Source organism: Dama dama, chromosome 26 (assembly GCF_033118175.1).
Source record: "Dama dama isolate Ldn47 chromosome 26, ASM3311817v1, whole genome shotgun sequence".
NCBI classification, from domain to species: Eukaryota; Metazoa; Chordata; class Mammalia; order Artiodactyla; family Cervidae; genus Dama; species Dama dama.
The window spans coordinates 23,635,796-23,656,793 of record NC_083706.1 but is presented as its reverse complement, the minus strand read 5'-3'; the positions used below and the strand labels follow the sequence as shown (position 1 = coordinate 23,656,793).

Genomic DNA, 20,998 nt, shown 5'->3' with positions numbered 1-20,998 from the left:
TCAGTCCTAATGAGATGGATGAAACTGGAGCCCCTTATACAGAGTGAAGTAAGCCAGAAAGATAAAGAACATTACAGCATACTAACACATATATATGGAATTTAGAAAGATGGTAACGATAACCCTATATGCAAAACAGAAAAAGAGACACAGAAATACAGAACAGACTTTTGAACTCTGTGGGAGAAGGTGAGGGTGGGATATTTCAAAAGAACAGCATGTATACTATTTATGGTGAAACAGATCACCAGCCCAGGTGGGATGCATGAGACAAGTGCTCGGGCCTGGTGCACTGGGAGGACCGAAAGGAATCGGGTGGAGAGGGAGGTGGGAGCGGGGATCGCGATGGGGAATACTGTAAATCTATGGCTGATTCATATCAATGTATGACAAAACCCACTGAAATGTTGTGAAGTAATTAGCCTCCAACTAATAAAAAAAAAAAAAGAAAACTTAAAAAATAAATGCCCCAGACTACAAAAAAAAAAAAATATTAAGATAAGTTCAAAGCATAATTTCTCAAGGTTTTTTACTTACTGAAATGTCAGTAAACACACTTAATTATGTAAACAGATTATAAATAATTTTGCAACCAGTTATTTCAAGACAGTATGAGTGTATGTGTTGTGTGTGTGTGTGTGTGTGTGTGTGTATGTATGAGATAGAAATTTGTAGCTAAAATTTATAGTCAAAGTATCAAACAAATGTTATGTGACATGCAAATAAGTACATGGACATAGTTTATTCTCTTAAGTAGGGTTCTATTTTTTAAATTTCTTTCACTTTAGAAAACATCTTTCATCATGAACAATAAGCTTAAACTTGGGCCCACCTGATTAATAAACATTTCTCATCATGAACAATAAGCTTAAATTTCGGCCCACCTGAATAACCACAAAGTCAGAATTCTCAAAAATCTAAATTACAATATAAGAAAGTAAGTGTTTTCAGAATATAAAATATGAAATTAAAAAGTGACAATACCTTTTGGAGGATGGAGTTTATGGCCAGTTTTCTCACACCACCCAACTGGGTGGATATCCAGAGCATCGGCATTTACCCAGAAGTCGTAACAATCAGAGTATCCATCAAAGTGCAGCTTTATCCTGTATCCACAAACCTGTAATAGGCAAAGAACAGAATATTTGTGCACATGTATAAAAATAAATTAACATGGACCTCAAGTATGATATGGATTATATTAAAGCACCATTGTTAACAGCCACAAAAACAAGTGAACAAATAACAAAATCTAAAGGCAAACGTTATTTCTTTGGGAAGAGCTGAGCTAGGGGTTCTGGCCTCATCCCTAGCTCCATTAGAAGCACAGGGATCTGGGTGACGAATAATTCTCCACATAGACAAGTCCCCCTCTTTATCCCCTGCGTTGTACACGCACAGGGCGCAGAGCTCCCGCACAGCCCAGCATGGGTGCCCTATCGTGCACTGGCTCAGGGCTGGCTCTTCATCCTTTACAAAGCTCCACACAGCAATATCTGGCCAGACACGTGCAGACACGGGGAGCAGGCAACAGTCTCCTTTCCACCAGCAGCAGAGCCGGGAGAAAGAAGAGCCTCCCCAGTTCATACTTAGATGAAACAGGATCCCCGGAACGTGGTGAGAACTCACTCTATGTAACCCATGCCCAACACTGAGGTCACCATCTGCTTAAATGAGGGCGGCACTTGGGGGAGTTCTAAGTTAAAAAGTCACGTGGGTCTATGGAGCCTCTGCCAGGTCATGCTTGGCACTAGGCTGGCAAAAGTTCAGCCTCTCAATCTTCTTCCCATTAGCACAGCAGATGGGTATAAGACCACTTATAAACAAAGAACTTATAAACTTTCTTATAAACAAAGAACATATAAACTTTCTTATAAACAAAGGACAAACTTCTTATAAGAACACTAAGTCACTGAAGGAAAACTATAAGCAAAACTAATACACAAGATCATCTGATTCTTTGAGGAAAATTTTAAAAGATACCTCCCCCAACTCAAGGGAGAGAACAAGGAGTCAAACACATAAAGGAAAAAAAAAAGTTCTGAAGAGTTCTCAGTAATATATTATACTAAGATACACATAATTGACTTGGACATTTTTTCCTGAAAAACTTCAGAGATACCTTGAAATACTAAAAATAATACAAATATCTGTTGGTCTGTCTCTTATGTTAAGGAGCATGGTATGGCAAAGGCTATGGTGTCAAATGAACCAGGGTCAAATCATGGTTCCACTGCTTTGAAGCTGTGTGACCTTGTATACCTCACTTAACCTCTCTGAGCCTTAGTCCCTTCATCTATAGAACAGGGAAGAAAAAGGGCTCTTGCAAAGATTAAATGAGGGAGTTTACAAAACACTAAGTACTGTGCCTGGCATAAAGGAAGTGTCAACAAATGGCATCTTTCCCCATTATTAAAACCCTACAGTCACTATTTTATTTTAAAAACAAAGATGAGGCAAAGCTTACCTCCGCCACAGTGAGGACGCAATACACAGACTGATGTTCAGGGTCCACGCCTTCTAGTTTCATGCCAACTTTAAACCCATTTTTGTTATATGGAAAAGACTGATACTAAAATGTAAAATGACAGCAGTTTTAGTGAGTGATAGTCATTCTTAAGACTATATAACCAAATCACAAACAGCTCCTAAAAATGCAGGAAAAAAAAAAATGGATCACCGAATCATCTCATGTGAAAACGGACAACGCAAAGAGGTGACAGAAAAGGAAATTCAAATGCTTTACATATTCGAAAAGATGGTCAACCTCCCCCATAAGAATCATACAAAGTAAAATTACAGTAAAATAGATTCCACCTATCAGACTGATAAAGATCAAAAAGTTTGGTTACAGTACACTAGCAAAGCTCTAGGGAAAGAGATGTATAAATACATTGCTAATAGGGATATAAGTTTGTACAATCTCTAGCAATCTCCTGAGATCTATAAAAAAGAACATTCTCTCTGACTCAGCAATTTTAATCCTAGGAAATTACCCAACAGAGTTAGCCACATATATGCAAAATGAACAATGTATGAGGCTATTCACTAAAGCATTTACTTAGCAAAAGGCTCATGTATATATATTATATATTCCACATAGTGAACAAGGAAATGACAACCCACTTCAATATTTTTGCCTGGAAAATTCCATGGACAAAGGAGCCTGGCAGGCTACAGGCTATGGTGTTGCAAAGAGTCGGACATGACTGAGCGTGGTCGCAGCCCATATATACATACAGTGTTTCATCTTATGTCTGTCTCATAATAACTTAAGCTGGTCTCTACTGCCTGACACGTGTGTGTATAACACTCATGTGATATATATATGACATACATATATGACATTTATGTCAACCACAGTATGGACCAGTTTATATTATTATGGAACAAACATAAGATGAAATACTGTGTTTGAGTATAAAAGACTGATGAAGTGGGTAAATGAACTGAGATGGAATAATCTCCAAACTCAGACAAAAAAGCAAAGTTCAAAACAGTATGTGACATATGTCATCATGTGGTTTAAGGCAGGGGGAAGATTTGCCTATATATTCATGTAATTTTCTTATAGCACTTTCATATTATGAATCATATGAATGTACTGCTGATTCAAATAATTAACTGTATTTAAACTGTTTAAAAGTACAAAAAAGTGTATTATGCAAAGGACCAAAGTTGTGAAAAATAATTATACGGAACAAGTCATATGCAATTGCTATTATATCTGAATTAAATAGTCTTAATGTAAATGTAATCATCCCAACATTTACTATTCACCACTTTTCAAAAAAAAATTGTTATTGAATATTCACCACTTCTCAGAAATGGTGTGTTAATATGTATGTAACAAAGTATTGATGGCAGATTTATTATATACCATGTGACATATAATTAAATCATTTAAATCAAGGGTCAGTGAACTATGATCTCTGGGACACAACCAGCCGACCACTGTTTTTGTCAATTAAATTTTACTGGAATATCAGCCACGTTCATTCATTTATACATTGCCTGTGGCTGCTTTCATTACAAGAACAGAGTTAAGCTGTTACAAATGAGACCATATACCCATCAAGCCTACAAGATTTTCTCTTGCCCTTTACGGAAAAAGTTCGCTGATCCCTGGTTTAGCCCAGCGACAGCAGTTCCTACTCAGAACTACTTTTACTGATCTTCACTCACTTCTGATAAAATATTTTTACTAGAGTTACTATAACAATCTGTTTTTTGATGTTCTATCATGCAAACCTTACTAACTCATTTTTATTCTCCCAAAGCCATGACATTTTGTGCTAGTTTTCCTTTATCTACTAGTTTTTCAGTAGTAATAGAAGCATCCTTCTTCAAGTCAATGCATGAAAGCCTAACATGTTGACAGAAAACAGCATCTGTGTGTATGCGTGTATTTGTATGTGTGCTGTGTGCCCATGCATGTGGCCCTTAGGTATGCATATATGATGACAGTTACCCTTAGAGGTCCCCCTCCACACATGAAAAACAGTGTGTTTGAAAAATTATCCCAAGTCACATTTCCTAGACAGGTAGTAGAAACAGCAATACTAATTCCAGACCAGCATTGCAGCCCCTTTGCCCTCATGCACAATGCCTTCTAGAAGGGTCTGTACCTCCTTGAACAGCTTTGCCGGCACAGCCACAGCCTTCTCCTCTTCCAAGTAGGAGGCCCAGCACCACGCCTTCTTCCCTTTAGGAGGCAAACCTGGAAGGCAAGCGAGACCTGATAGAACTTCCAAAGCTAGGAAATAAGAGCAGAACACCTACTGTGAACTCTCGCTTCCCCAGCTACCCCCGAGCCTGGCTCTTCTCTTACTTCCACGGCTGAGATTTCTGTTTCTTTTCCTGACTCCTCTTCTGAAGCAATGAGAGCTAAAAAGTAAACTATGTGTATATCCAGGAATGAGTGCAGAAGAAAGGAACAGAAGAACTTAAAGTACTTTTAAGAACTTAAAGTACTTTACTTAAAGTAAATGATGGAGATGTAGGAGGAATCCAAGATAGACCAGAATCATGGAAGCTCAGCAAGTGAGAGTGTCTAGAAGCAGGATGCTCCAAAGTTTCTTCCTAATGAATCGAGAAGCTAAGAACTGAGAAAAGGTCAGTGCACAGAGTAACTTTGGTACTGGCTGCTAACTTGGAAAAAGAGGGAAAAAAAAAAAATCAGTGCACCCAAGGCCAAATTTTAAGTTGCAAAAGAACACATAAATGATAAAGATACGGAGTCTACAGCAATTTTATTTGGGGTTAATTTAACAAAAAAATGAAAATGAAGAAGGGATATATAATGTCAGGCTTGATGGGCTTTAAAATTGAGGGAAAGATATTTGCAGATGAACTTAGAACAGGCAATGACAAAGTTCATGAAGAGGAAGAAAACGGAAGACATAAGAGAGGGAAATGACTGAAGCAACAAGGCCGCTGAAGGGCCAGAGCCCCGAGAGAAGAAATGAAGGGGAAGGGACAGACAGGACAAAGACATTTTTGAGGCAGAGTGCAGAGTAACTGAGAATTTACTTCCTTTAATGTCAGTGATGAAATACAGAAGGCCATCAAATGTAAAAGTGACGCTGTGTGCCTGATGCAGGTAGAAACATCTCAAAGTGTTTTTAAGAGACAAACAAGGAGGAGTGTGGTTCAGCCCTGAAGAGAAGCACTGGGTTCAGGCCCTGATTCACGGGACAATGTGACTGGCAGGTCAGGACGGGACTGTGCAGAGTGCAGAGACCTAACATGGAGACAGGCGGGCAGACCTGGCCGGTCCTTCAACACAGCCTAGCGGGGCACACAGACGCTTCTGGGGAGACAGCCCAAGGTCCGGGATGAATGAGGCCGCGAGTTAACCTACCAGGTACTGAAGGGCAGGGCCTAAGTGCTAGATTCCTCAGAGAATAAAGTATTCCTCGAGAAATAAACAAAGGAAAAAAGGGTACCAGGTCATGAAGTTATGGTTGAGAGAAAACATAAAAAAAAAAAAAAAAAATCTAAAATTTTATGAAATGAGTAAGACCAGAGGTTTTAGTCAAAGCACAGAAGTAAAAGAAACCTATTTGATGGAAAAATAAATAACAGAAAATGATCTCAAGTTTTCCCTGACACTGCTTGAAACTTGCTAATTTCCACTTTCCCCTCGCCCTTTTCTACTTCTTCTAAACTCCAACTTTTATTGACACAATTTAATCAAAGAAAATCCCCAAACGATCCTTTAACTGCCATAGTGTGCATTACAATTAGGACTAAAATGTCTGCCTGTGAAATATTTTCAACTTCATAAAATTACAAGTAAAGCTTCCTTTCATCAACTCACCCTGCTTTAATACAGCCGAATCACCTCGCCTTTTCCTTCGGGCTCTCTGCGAACCCCTCAGGATTCTCCCATCTTGTTTGTTTTCCTATAATAAGGCAGAAAAGTTTATGATTTTCAAAAGTTCATGAAATTGGCATCAATGAAAAGTTAGAGAGCTGTCAGAAAGCATTTTTTTGCACTGTTCTTCAGTTTCACTTCATAACTTTGAAAGAAAGTAAGAATATAGGTCACTTGAGAACTCTGTTGCTCTTGGCCTGAGGTCCTTACAAAATGAGAACATTTCCAAGAATCACACTCTGGTATAGCACAGATCCTGTTCCCACCTCCTTGAAACGCTTTCTTCTTTCAGCTCCTTGACCGCTCTGGTCTGGCTCCCCTGGTACCTCACCTCCCTCTTTCTTGGTCCCTTTGCTGACATCTCCTGCCATCTAATCCGCTTGGACATCTAATAAGCATCTCAAACGCATGATGGCCAAAGTACTGTAAGTTCTATCTATACTCCACTCTGGCCTTCCCATCCTCAAGAAACGGTACGATTACCCAGTTCAAGCCAAAAAGCAAGGAGTTCTCTCTCATTCTTCTCTCTCCCTCACATACGCTGCCAACTCTGCCTTTAGCATCTTTCTCAAAACCACTGCCTTCTGTCTTAAACTTAGTCTACTTACTCTACCTAGTCTTAGCCCTCTTAGTCTACTACAATAAGCTTCTGGCTGGTTTCCCTGATTCTACTCTGTTCTCACATGTCAAAGCTAGAGTGATCATTTTAAAACACTCATCATATCAAAGGATCCCCCTTGCCCTCTGCTCTCCAATGGCTTCCCAGCACACCCAGAGTAAAGTGACAACCCATGACCCTGGTTTACCATAAAGCCCTGGGCTGCGCACATCTCACCAGCCTCACCTTACTCCACTCTTCTCTAGCCTTCAACGCTCAGCAGCCTTGTCTTCTTTGTTTCCTTAAACAAAGCATGCTACACATGTTTTTACCTTACGGTCTTTTCCCCAAACAATTCCACTGCCCTGAAGAGCTCCTTCCTGCCAACTTTACATCAGCCTCCTTATTCAGATCATACTGTCCAAGCCACCCTCCCTGGAAGGCCTCCTGATAACCCAGCTTAAAGCAGTTAAGATTATCTCAATGCTCTATTGTACTTCTCATCATAGCGCTTATCACAGGCTGATATGTCCCCTAGTGGTTTACTATATGACCCTGAGAAAAAAGATCCTGTCCTTCTGCTATCTTATTCAACCCTGCATTCCCAGCTCCTAAAACAGTGACTAACCAATAATCTTTGCTCAATATTGATCTTAAGGAAAATGCTTTGAGACTTCAAAGTTGTCCTTTCATATAGAGTTACTAATAAATACTTTAGAGATGAGATGTTTATATTTTAATTAGCATATTTTGAATTAGTTTTCCCTAGATATATCTGACATTTATCTGCCATTTTCTACCTACTCGCATAGTATTATAAGATCTGTCTGCAATTTACCAAAATAAGATTGGCATTTTGCTGTCAAGAAGAATTTAAAGTTAATTTGCATAACTGAAGGTGCTGCCATTGACTCTGTCACTCCAGCAATAAATTTCAGGACTTCCTACTTCCTCACCCTGAGGGAGGGGCACTATACCATTTATTGTTCTCATCTTGAGATGAGGACAGGGACACACACAGAGGGTCGGTGGGCACGCTGCTGATGGCAAAACAAGGTCACAGAAGCAGCACTGAAACCCTGCGGAAGGAGCAGCCCTGGGGGTACTGACCATCTCGTCATCTCGCTCTTCTTCCTCCTTGGAGTCAGCTTTCAGAGATAACTTTGGCTTCTTCTTCCTACTACACTTAGAATCTTCTTCCTCGTTGTCTTCTCCCATGTCCCTTTCTTCCTTCTGATCTCTGCTGAATTTATAAACCCAAAACAGTGACTAGGAAACAATACCCATCAAATATTTGCATGTTGATTAGCAAGGCAAAAACCTTTTAAAAATATTTAACCAGGAGGAGAAATGTGTATGTATTAGAATATCATAGATAAGAGACACTTCAGACCAAAATCATGACACTGTCAAGTTAGAAAGTGGAAATTAGCTTACATATTAATTTATATGATTATTTACTATAATTATGTAATTAATGATAAAACTTTAAAAGGGCACCAGTCCTACACGTGAAACAGGTTCTAACAAGTTTAAAATTACTGGTTTTTCACAGCTACCATCCATACTAATAAAAGAATTGACTATTTGCAGCTATCCTAGTCTTTGGTGGCAATTTTAAAGCAACTATCTAGCAATTATTGAGAATGCCAAGTTCAATCAAAAAAGGCCAAATGTAATTTGGTAAAATACCAGATGGCCAACAAAAACAGACAATTCCCCAGCCTGTGCTGATTAAATACTTGGGAAACTCCACTAGAACATAAATACCAAGTCATTTATTTGCAATACACAAGTATATACAGGAAATACACCTTGTTAGTGATAAGCTGACCTCATCAGGGTCCCCCAAGGCAATCACACCACCATCAGTCACAGCTGATGGCCCTGTCTCAGAATCCTCAGTCTGTCCTTAGAACCACAGATGCACAATTACAAGACTCCTCACTATCGCCATTCCGTGGATGCTCAGTCAGGGGCAGCTGTACTCCATTCATGGAGTTTTAGCTGAATTACCAAAGAATTCCCAAAATTTAAACCCAAGTGCATTTTCACAAGCATCAGTATCACTAAAATGTGTATGTAGCCCAAAGAGATCTAAATACTCTTGGCTGGGGAGCAAATTAACGTAAACAAAAGACTAAAGAAAGAGGCCAAGATTGTATTTCAGGTAGGACATGAACAGCGTAACTGAACTCAGACCGAAACCGCCTGGTCCAGTAGTGGGATTAGGGTCCACGTGCCTCCAAAGGGGAAGTCTTGAGGGGTGGGGTGGAGTGGGGGGGGAGGCATTTGGATGAGAGACGTCAGAGAACACTAAACGTCTCTATTTCCAAGCACCAGGCCGCTGGACTCTAAAACTCATTTTATCAATGGAATGTGGGCAAAAACCTACTTGTCTTTGATATGTCGAGCACAATTCTGGCTGCAGTAGTTTCCTCCAGAAAGACACTCATCTCCGTTGCCGTACTGACAACAGTTCTCACAGAATTGAAGCCCTTCTACTTTCACTGGATCCTTCAACCTGAAAGGCATTCCAGTCTTCTCAGAAAAGACTAGAAGATGAAAAGAAGGGGAAAAAACTTAAAACCATGATAGAAATAGTGGTGGAATACATTTAAACTTTTTCTTCTAATAATTTTGTTAGCAACACAATAAAAAGGATAATGTTTGCTGAATGAATGAAGGAACATTGATCATTCCTTTGGGATGGAGAGGAGGATGGGCTTGACCAGGATCACTCAAATCATTTACATAACAAAAACATCTGTAGAAAAGACAAGCAAAAGCTTGTCTAATGCCTTTTCTACAGAGTTCAAAGTAAAATGAAGAAAATTTCATTAGTCACTAAATTCAGAAGATGAAATTGTCCATCTGTAGAATCCTTTACAGCTGTTACCTTTTTGACAAAATTTAAAAAGAGTTATCTATGTTATATAATGTTTTTGATGAGTGACTCTTTTAGTTAATGGGCTGAATCAATATCTTTCCATTTTACTTTTAATGTAGCAGATCTCCTGAATCATAATTATCCATATTGTCTAGGAGTCCACATTCCCTTTCGTCTGAATCATTAGGCTAATCATTCATTCAGCAAACACTTATTAGGCACCCATTTATGCTAGACACTGATAATGACAGTACAGACCTTGCCCAAGAGAGCTCACAGTCTAGAAGAGAAGACAGGCAAGAAAACCAATGTTTATAATAAAATGTGATACATGCAATAATTGAAGCATGAACAAGTTTCAGAAGCAGTGCAGAGGAAGAAGTGACTCATCCAGCCCGGGGTGGTGGTGGGGCGTGGTGGGAGGGGGGCAGTGGGTAGTTCGAGAAGAGATTTTCTGATAGAAAGCCTCAATAGGGTTTTGAAGGCCAAAGAGGAATTTACCAACTGGACAAAGAGAGAAACAGCATCCTGGCCAGAAGAAACAGTGTGAGCAAAGGCAAGAAAGCATGAAACCACACAGTCCTGGGAGAATTCTCTGTACCCCGTGCTGCTGGCCCTGCCAGAACACAGCCTACAGAGACAGAACAGACAGCAAAGAGACAAAAGCAAGCAGGTGGGTGCGGGTCACCCAGATCTTTGTATGTTTTGCTAAAGAGACAACAAGAAGTTGGTGAAGTGTCAGATAAGCAATCTACATCAGTTCCTCTGACTTCAGTGTGCTGGGTAAACTGGGGGAGATCAGAAGCAAAGGGATTCTTTAAGAGGCGTCTGTAGTGTTCAGGTGAGAGGCGATAAGGGCCTAAATTAAGACAGCAGCAGTGATAATAAGCAGAAAAGGCCAGATCTGAGACATATTTAGGAAACAAAAACCAAGAGGATTCAGTAACAGGCTATGGGGCTGGGAGAGACCAAATTCAGGATGACTCCTAGATTTCTTGCTTGTCCACTGGATGGATGGTGCTACCATCAACTGATATTACGGGCTACAGAAGAAAAAGCAGGTTGGGGGAGGGAAGAAAGAAATAGAAAATGAATCGCATTTTAGACATGTGGAGTTTGAGGTACCTGTGGGACATCCAGGTGGAGATGTCCAGTAGGCAGGTGGAAATACGGGCCTGGAGCTCGGGGGAGAGGTCGGGGCTGGAGATATAGATTTAGGAGTCATCAGCATATAGGTGTTAGTTACAACCATCGGAGCAGATGAGAAAAAAGTGGCAGGCTTTTGGCTAAATCACCTGGGTAGGCTATTTCAACATGAATTTACTTGGTAATTTTCAATTAACCTTGCACTATGACAGATCTGGCTTGAGGAAAGAAGACACTTTACAGTTACTTCAAAAATATTAAAGCTGGTTCCACATCAGTTTCATCACAGAAATTTACCTAAGAATATGTGACATGAAGATCACCCAGGATTTTCAAAGTTCCAGCCTATTATAAAACCTTAGATAGTCTTACATTAAAAACTCTCAAAAAAAAAAAAAGAAGACAATGCAGATGACCCATTCTTACCTTCTTGAGCAGTTGGTACCATCCAAGTTGTAGTTGCCGTTGCTTTTTTAACATTTTCCATCTCACTCTCATCTGTAATAACTTCCAGGGCTCCAAACTCATTTACACGGAACTAGCAGCAACAGAAGAAAGAGGCAAAATTTATAAAAGTGCTCAGAACTGTCACCATTTAAAAGGCTGGCACATAGAGTCTACATTTTAAAGAGTTAATTTCAACAGTTACATTCAGATAAGCCCCAATTATATCCAGATAAACTCACTACCACTATGAAAACCTTTGCATCTAACAAATCTGAAATTTCGGGAAGAGGGAACAGAAAAAAGCGGCAAAGCACTTAACAACACAACCCACCACCTTTGCACTGTCCCGTGGAGTTGTCAGCTCACTTATATGGCTCGTAATTTCAAATACTATTTTTTTTTTTGCTAAGGTTTTTTTTCACATTTCATATTACTGTTTATTTAATGATTAAAGTTAGTAAAAGCAAAATTACTGTTTTCCCAGGAATCAATTTGTCTCACCCAAGTTCACCTAGTTCAAAGAGCAGGAAAAATTACCATTTTAGAAATTCTGACTTGTACATCCAATCTCCATATTCCAAGATGTGACGAAGGAAGGCTGAAGCATGAGTCATGGCCCGCCCCGCCCCCCCACCCCCCCACCCCAGGCTCTATATTTCCTCTTTCTTTCACTGCTCTTTAGAATTCTCCATTATAGTCATTCACTTCTAGTCCTCCCAAACAACTGGTAATATCTGAGAGATCTGAACAAGCCTACTAGCCTCAGGCCAAGTTTACCACTAAAAATAAGGGCATTTTGATTTCATGGGTATTCTGGACCCCAAATATTGAAAGTTTCCTCTCACCTCATCTCATGGCAAGCCTCAAACCAAATATTCTTCTGCAATCTCCTGGGCATACTATGTTGAATCATACTGGGCATAATGTGTTGAAGGCTTTTAACCACTACCTGTGTGCAGGGGCCCCATCCTCTTTGAAACAGCTAGGTTGACTGTCACATTCATGAGAGTCAAAGTTATTCTGTATTCCTTCTGTTTTCCCATAAAACAGAATGACATAAGAGATTCACTAATTTCACCAGGGGACAAAGAGCTAGAAAGCTCAAAATTCAAAAGGATCATAAAACATTGGCTTAAAGTTTTTAGATCACTCCCAGAAATATATATGAACATGCAAATATGCAGTATTTAAAATGAGGCCTTCTATTTTCCAATCTAAAAATCTATTTTGGTCAGCATGCCAACAGAATGATTAATTTTACCAAACTAGATTCAGGCTGCAAGTCAGAAAAATCTTCAGCCATATTTACAACTAATTATTCTTTCCACCAGGTGAAAACAACACCTTAAACAATTTTCTGCACGTGGTCCACAATTATTAAAAGCCTTCAAGCAGAACAAGTGACATAGTTATGGAAAGTGAAAATGTTTTCTCCCTATTATATATTTCAGATACAAGTTCCCAGGTAGCATGTATATACTAAACCTGTGGATTCACCTAAAAAATGTCAGTTTAAGAGGTGGTAAAAAGTCAATTGGGAAGGAAAGAGCTAAAAATAACTTCACTCGTTGGGAAAAAATAAAGTTTTAAATGATCAACTCTGAAACCAGAATATTTGAAAATAAAGCTGATAGTACCATCTACTGGGCAAGAGTAGAAAAGTCAAGCCATCATGATTATTAATTAATGACATTAAAAATGATGGTAGAAAATCAATTCTGAATGGAATTTTTTTAAAACTGGCATTCGTCCAGGTAAGTAAGTTTACTTTTATTACATGATGATGTTAATTTAAGCTTTTTGACAAATATTAATACAAAATGTGGGGAACAGTACAAAACATTTACATTGCACAGAAAGTCTTCTGTGGTTCAAATTTCCAGACTGCTGCTAAATTACACCCTGGTGTTTCAAACACTGAGAAAGAGAGCGCAGCTGAATGGAATCTTCAAATCAAAATTCACACCCGTGATGCCTGGGAGTTTTAGACTCACTTTTAAAGTTAAAAGATAATATTCCCACAGAACAACATTTAATTACAGTTATCTTTTCCTTTTAATAGTCACTGCCAGTAACTGACCTACAGTCTAAGCCACACAGTAAAGATGCAATGCACTTAGGAACAGTTAACTCCTGTAAGCCGGGGACCCATGGATGGACTTCAGAGGTTGATAAATCACATGAAATAAATGCAAAATTACGGTTAAGGGCAGACACTGATTTATCTGTGGGTAGGATTCATTAAGTTTAAAGGCATCCTATAACGCTGGGGAAAAAACAAAACAAAACAGAACTCCTAAAGGAAAACAGGCAGAACACTATCTGACATAAATTATAGGAGTATTTTGGGGGGATCTATCTCCTAACACAAAGGAAATAAAAGCCCAAAGGGGGGCACCTATTTAAATGTAAAAGCTTTACACAGCAAAAGTAATCATCGACAAAAGAAAAAGATAACCTACTGAATGGGAGAAAATATCTGCAAGTGATATGACCAATAGGGGTTAACATCCATGTACCTAAACAGCTCATACAACTCAACACCAAAAAACAAACAGCCCAATTAAAAAATGAGCAGAAGAACATAATAGACATTTTCCAGAAAAGACATAAGAATGGCCAATAGACACATAAAAAGATGCTCAACATTGCTAATCATCAGGGAAATGCAAATTTCCCTGTCATTGTATGTATCATCACCTCACAACTGTTAGAATGGCCATCATAAAACTGGATACAAATAACAAATGTTGGCAAGGATGTGGAGAAAAGGAAACCCTCCTATACTTTGGTGGGACTGTACCTTGGTGTACTCATTGTGGAGAACACTATGGAAGTTTCTCAAAGACCTAAAAACAGGACTACCATATAAGCCAACAATTTCATTCCTAAGAATATTTCAAAAAAAAACCAAAACACTAATTTTTAAACACATATGCACCCCAATGATTATAGCAGCATTGTTTACAACTGCCAAGATATGGATGCAACCTATCAACAGATGAATGGATAAAGAAAATGTGATACACACACACACAATGGAATACTATGCAGCCACAGAAAGAATGAAATTTTGCCATATGCAGCAACATGGATAGACTTGGAGGACATTATGATAAATGATACAAGTCAGACAGAGAAACACAAATGTTTCATGGTATCCCACTCATATACGGAATCTAAAAACAACAAATGAGTGAATATAACAAAAAGAAACATACTTACAGATATAGAGAACAAACTATTTATCACCAGTGGAGAGAGGGGAAGGGGACAAGGCAACATGGGGGTAGGGCATGAAGAGTTATAAACTATTAGGTACAATATAAGCTATAGGGATATATTACACAACATGGGGAAATATAACCAACATTAATAATTATAAGTAGACTATAACCTTTGAAAATTGCAAGTCACTAAATTGTACACCTGTAACTTATAATAAAACATTAACCTCAAAGTATTTTTAAAGTATCCTATGATATACTCAAAGTCTGAAATTGGTAACATTTTATGAATCATGCTGGAACCATAGAAACTTGATAAAATCACTTTTTTCCAGGTTATTAGTTCTTTTAACCTAGACACCTTAAAAGCAGTATAAAAAATTAGCAACTGACTTCATTCTACAATCAAGAATGTAAAAATTACTAACTTTATAAAAGGGCTTTATAAAGCAAATCAAGCATATCAGTTGAGACTAACTTTTTGTGTTAGTGGATACATATAGGTCAATCAGAAAACAATTATGCCTGAGATATATAAGGGGTTGAGAAGGTTTTACTTGTTTGTCTTGGCTTAAGCTACCTTTGATTTATTCTCTTCTTTATTTTTGCTTATAGAATGAAAGAATCTTCAGCCTATTTGTGCCTGTCTTTAATAACAGATCATTAAAAGACACTGCTGAGATTACTGTTTTTTATTACGACATTGAAATAAATGTGAGTTCTACTTACCAATCTGCTTTAAGGGCAAAGATATTTAGTAACTAAACTGTTCTGAACGCCAGTCAAGACAAGGCAAAACCTGCACAAAGAGTGCAGTGAATTTTCCAGTTGGGTTTCTGCATCACTGCTGCTGGGTCTTGCTCCCGGTTAAGTGGCAACTATTCTTTCGAGATAAGATGCTATCACTGTTGGGAGTGTACCAACATTTTACTGAGAGATGCTAGAAGACTAAATCCTTATGACACAGAGGAATAATTCTCTGTGGATCAATTTCGGAAACCGTCTAAGAAGTTTAGATAGAGAACTGCTTAGGGACAGCAAGCCCTGCCGTGCATCTTTCCACTGGCCTCACCACTTAAGTCGCCTGCCTGCTCTTATAGCTGGCCCTGAGATTTAATCTACAAACACTGAGGTGCATTTTAAAGGAACAAATTAGACAACAGTAAAGTTTCCAAAGCTTGTTTAAGTGAAAATGTCTTGTTAATGACTACAAGAGGACCAGCGGACACTTCCTGGTCTCCCCGAACACTGGACTTGCTGATGCCGACCCCCTTTCTGAACGTCCCTCTCTCTCCCTTCTCCGGAGCATCCCCATCCCCAAAAGTCCTCACAGGCTCCTACCTATTTTCAGGCATCTAAAAGCTCACGACATCTGCTTCCAAAACCCTCCTGATCCCTCCAGCTAACATAATACCACCTCTAAACCGCTGCTAACATTTTCCTTTCATCTCTTTTGATATGAAAACATTTCTCTTGTTAGACTGTAGAATAACAGTGTAAGAGAATACATTTTAAAATCAGAAAAGCCTGGTTTTAAGACCCAGTTCCACTAATAACTACCTGTTTGACCTTGAGCAAGTGACATTAACCACCCCAGGCCTCTGTTTACCTCACCTGTAAACTAACATCAGTGACAGAAACTGCCTCAAACGGGTTAAATAAGTGACTTAAAGTAAAAGCCGGAGGGCCAATCCCCGATGGCTCAGTGGGTAAAGAATCCACCTGCAATTCAGGAAACACAAGAGACACAGGTTCCATCTCTGGGTCGGGAAGATCCTCTGGAGAAGGAAGGGCAACCCAGTCCAGTATTCTTGCCTGGAAAATCCCATGGACAGAGGAGCCTAGTAGGCTACACAGCCAATGGGGTCACAGAGTCGGACACAACGGAGAACTACGCACAAGAAACGAAGAGCTCCCCAAGAGAATAAGTTCTCTGTTCTTTCTGCTACTGCACCCAAAAAAGGAGCTTTTGCACTCTGCTTCCTAGAAGGGTTGGTTAGCCCCGTGGGAAGTGGGGAGTGGGGACTTCAGCAGCAGGGACCAGTAAAAAGGGAGCGAGGTGTGAACGAGTTGCCTGGGCTGGAAAGGAACCGGGCGGCATGGAGATGTGAAATGAGATGCAGCTGGAGAGAGAAGCAAGGTTTTGGTCAGACCACCAAAAACCTTCGTGGTGAACCTAAGGGGTTTGAACTTTATCACGAAAGATACAGGAAACTGCTAAGGATTTTAAGCAGAAGAGTGATGTAACTTGATTGGCCAGCAATCATGAGGCTTTTACAGAGAAAAGTTCTTTCAAAACGGCAATAAACTGAAGCATATAAAAACCTGTTCCCATGAAAAGAAACCGACTTCTATGTATTTCCTGAATTAATTTCAGCTGGTTGTCTTAGTGATTGTGTATTAGGAAAGCCACACGCCTTCATCCATTAAAAAAAAGGGAAGCTTCTAGGGTCAAATAGGCAAAGTATGATGTGGGAGAGTAAATTTCGTGATTTATTTAAAGTTCTTTCCAATAACTTAATTGAGAAAAATAAATTTCTCAATCAGATCTCCTAAGCAACTCAAACTTTAATATGAAGAGCAAGTGAGTCCTAAGCAATATAACCAACTGGTGAGTCTTTGACTCTCTTTGGATAAAAGGAGTTCTAAAGTAGAAAATGTTCTTTAAATTATTTTTTTTAAGTGGGGTTCAAACTGTCAACAGCACATAAAGTAAACTGGGTACATGGCAATTACCCAGGTAATTAGATGAGTCTAAAAGTCAAATCAAATAACCTAGTTTATAATACCCACTAAGTGGCTTAATTACCTGATTACCTTTATAAAAGTAATAGGTTAATTCCTAAAATCCATTGCTTAAAAAAACCTTCAGGCAAACTAAATTTCTCAGGGATGGAGACGTCACTCTATTATCAAAATCTAACTGAAAAAAAAAAATTATAAATTTCATCATCCACCTGACACACACATACAAAAAGCCATTCAGAAGAAAAAGGATAAAAATGTACAAGAAAAATAAGACTCTGAAACAATAAAAAAGGTAGTTGACATAATACACCATAAAGCAAGAAAAGATAGAATTTGTTAATTTTTTTACATGTATTTTTTTTTAAATCCTTATAACCAGCTTATGACATAGATCCTACATCCCCATTTTACAGATAAAGATTCTAAAGTTCAATTTAAACAAAGCACATTTAGCTAATATGTGGTTGACACTATCAGAATCTCAAACAGTTGTTCTTTCTAAAAAATTTCAGCACTCTCTTTCCACCATATCTAATCCAGATGAACATTTGGAGAATGTTAGGGCAGATAAAATCCTTGGTATTCATTTAATTCCTTATTTTACCAAAGAGGAAATTGGCCCCAAAGAGATTAACTGACTTGTTCAAGGTCACAGAAAACTAACACTAAAAACCAGATCTTCTTTCCAGATTTCACTAAGCCTCACTGCAATATTTTTGTTAAACTAAACTCAGATAGATATGTTGGCACACAGCACTTAATTAAACCTAAACCAACTAAAATCTAAGTATTTTTCCAACAACAAGCAGACTGTCCAAATCTCACCACTGAGGATCAACTAGAAAAGTTTTGGCTCAGATACTTGTCAAGTAGCCACTAAAAGGGAGCAGATTCCAAGAAGTCAATATTAGGGTGCAAGAATTTCTAGTCAAGACAGGCAAGAAAGACAAGCATTAGCAAGGCAAGCCAAGAGACAGTCAGGGAGATCAGAAGTTCAAACACCTAAGTGACCAAGTACAAACACAAAGTCTAAAGGGCCACAGACAGGTTCAAGGTCCCAGAGATAGGATCAGAGCAAAAGCAAATTAGAAATGAGAGGTGGGTGCTTGCACAACCGTGTTCCGTGGAGCAGCAGGTGTGGTCCTGGAATGGCTCAGGCGGGGGCAGGGGGTGCTGGCGAGAGGGGGCAGGGTGAGCAACTAGCGAAGAAGCAGACTGAAGCACTGCTCCCTGAACAGAGTTCTCATTTTCACAAAAGCAGTCTCATTTACAGGAAGCATCAGCTTCCGAACAAGTGATTATACAAAAATCCATATTCACAGTTTACAGTATAAATAATTTAAGGGAGGCGAACAGTCCTGTTTATTCAGTATTTTAGCTTTATCCAGTTTTTACATAAAAAAACTAGGACACAGGGAGTGTAGCTTTTCACTTCAGTTACAAAGCCCATCACTACAAAACATACACAAAGCTAGGCCTTCTACCACTCTTAAAATTTATTAGCCATAGAAATCCTGAAACGATCTTCCTTGAAACTATACATTAATTTCTACAAAATGAGTACAGATTGCAGGAGGATTTCTTAGTCCCCCACCCCAAATGACAAAGGCGTCTGCCAATCCACCAGCAGTGTATCGTCTTGAGAGGCAGAGGAACAAATATATAAAACTATAGCCACTGTGCTTCAGTAAAGAATTCGCCTGCAATGCAGGAGACATCAGAGATGCAGATTCAATCCCTGGGTCAGGAAGATCCCCTGAAGGAAGGCAAGACACTCCAGTAATCTTGCTGGGAAAATCCCATGGACAGAGGAGTCCAGAAGGCTACAGTCCATAGGGTCGCAAAGACTCGGGCACCAGTGAAGCAACTGAGCAATCTACACACACCTATGCTTAAGGCTTTTAATCCTTATGTCACATATGTGCTGAAATTCATTTTAATAAAAAACACAAACAGATATACACACATATACAACTGTATGCAATATAGACAGCTTACCTTTAAGTCACTTCCTGGTAATGTACCTACTCCATCCTTCCAATCCATAACGCTGAATACATCAAATTCTTGACCACTTGTGCTAGAGGCAGATTCAGTCATGATTTATTTTTTAACCTGGAAAAGGAAAAAAGGGCATAGTACCACATAGTCTACATACAAATCAGTTCTTATTTCAGTGGTCATTCTTCAGTTTCCCTTAACTACATAATTTTCTTGGTCACAATGTTCCACATCCAGAGATTTAGAAATAACTGCTTCAGAAACATTTTTTTTGAGTGCAATCTAAAGTATATTACAGGAGAAAATAAGTTCTAGTTTAAACAAAAAGTACCATGGTAAACCTTTGCAATTGTTACAAAAGGAATTCACTGTTTCATAGCATACTCACTTAAAAAATCTTGATCACATAAGGATAGAACTCTTCACCCTTTAAGTTTTTTCTTCCCCCTCTAAGACTTTAAAAAGAGAGTAGGTGTGCATAAAGGAGAGTACCCAATATAAAATGTTGAAAAAGAAAAGAGAGGCCATTTAGATTTAAAAAAAAGATGAAAAGAACAAGAAAATTCAATCCATTATTGAATGCCATCTACACTAAATTTGTCAATTAAGTCTGTTCTATCAACACAACGAATACACAGTATGATTGATTCAATAAACTTATTTATTTAATTTAGTTGAAACAGCTGCCAAACTGATGTTCTTAGAAATAGGAAAACAGTCTCAAAATGTAGAGCAAACATAACAGGACTGTGTTAAGATAACCAGTTTGGGTAGCTACACTGGGATAATACTTTTAACTTTCATTTTTTAAAAAAATTCAAGAACAAACTTTTCCATAATCATATGGCCACCGGTGGCAGTATTGATACTGTTATTCTGAGGCTGTGGTCTGTGTGGTATGAGATAAAACAAGTAAGTAATTACATTGGTGTCACTGACAAGTGGTCAAAGATCAACGGGTCCTAAATCTGAATGGAAGTATCATTATGATTTCATGATGCACTTTGTTTCAGAAGCATGCATATTTTCTCGCTTTGCCCAGACAATCGCCTAGTGTTCAGACTGTAGTCTCTAAACGCCATTTCTTCCAGGTCTTCCCAGAGGAGGAGCTAGCTGGCAGCAGGAAGTGTGCAAGATGAGTCAGGAACATCTTATCAAATTAAAAAGCAAGGAAGCTATCAAAGACAGCAGAGTTCACACCAAAAGGACTCAGAGACCAATCTGAAAAGGCTTCTGTTAGCCAAAGTAAGGATATTAGCTACAGTGACTTGAAATACATCAAGTAAGTTTAAATCATTATTATGAGTTCACAACGATATTCAAAACCAACCAATCAAGAACTCCCCATTGATCTCCTTTTCAGAATAAAAGGGAACCACTAATTCATTATTGGGAAAAAGAAACAAGGATTTATCCTATTATCACGTGAGATCAGTAAGAACTATATCTCAGGGAAACCAAATCATTGGTGAAAGAAAGCTTCCTTTTAGAAAAAAATTCTTGGTAATAAGAGGGAATGATGAAACTGAAACATAACCATTTGCAACTTTTAAAATACTGGC

General features: G+C 38.7%; 1 protein-coding gene across 7 annotated transcripts in view; it reads right to left on the bottom strand.

Annotated features, from left to right (window-relative positions):
- Positions 1-20,998, bottom strand: part of L3MBTL3 (L3MBTL histone methyl-lysine binding protein 3) — a 111,418-nt gene that overhangs the window by 69,887 nt on the left and 20,533 nt on the right. For 4 of the 7 annotated variants that reach the window (XM_061130567.1, XM_061130569.1, XM_061130568.1 and 1 more), the window contains 9 exons: positions 19,434-19,550; positions 11,440-11,551; positions 10,993-11,067; positions 9,373-9,532; positions 8,088-8,220; positions 6,323-6,407; positions 4,629-4,720; positions 2,468-2,572; positions 985-1,120 (listed from right to left, as the gene is read on the bottom strand). In XM_061130567.1, the coding sequence (XP_060986550.1) occupies positions 985-1,120; positions 2,468-2,572; positions 4,629-4,720; positions 6,323-6,407; positions 8,088-8,220; positions 9,373-9,532; positions 10,993-11,067; positions 11,440-11,551; positions 19,434-19,535 (1,000 nt within the window). In that variant the 5' untranslated portion in view covers positions 19,536-19,550. The remainder of the gene's footprint in view (positions 1-984; positions 1,121-2,467; positions 2,573-4,628; positions 4,721-6,322; positions 6,408-8,087; positions 8,221-9,372; positions 9,533-10,992; positions 11,068-11,439; positions 11,552-19,433; positions 19,551-20,998) is intronic. The other 3 variants (XM_061130570.1, XM_061130573.1, XM_061130572.1) reach the window with 3 other exon arrangements.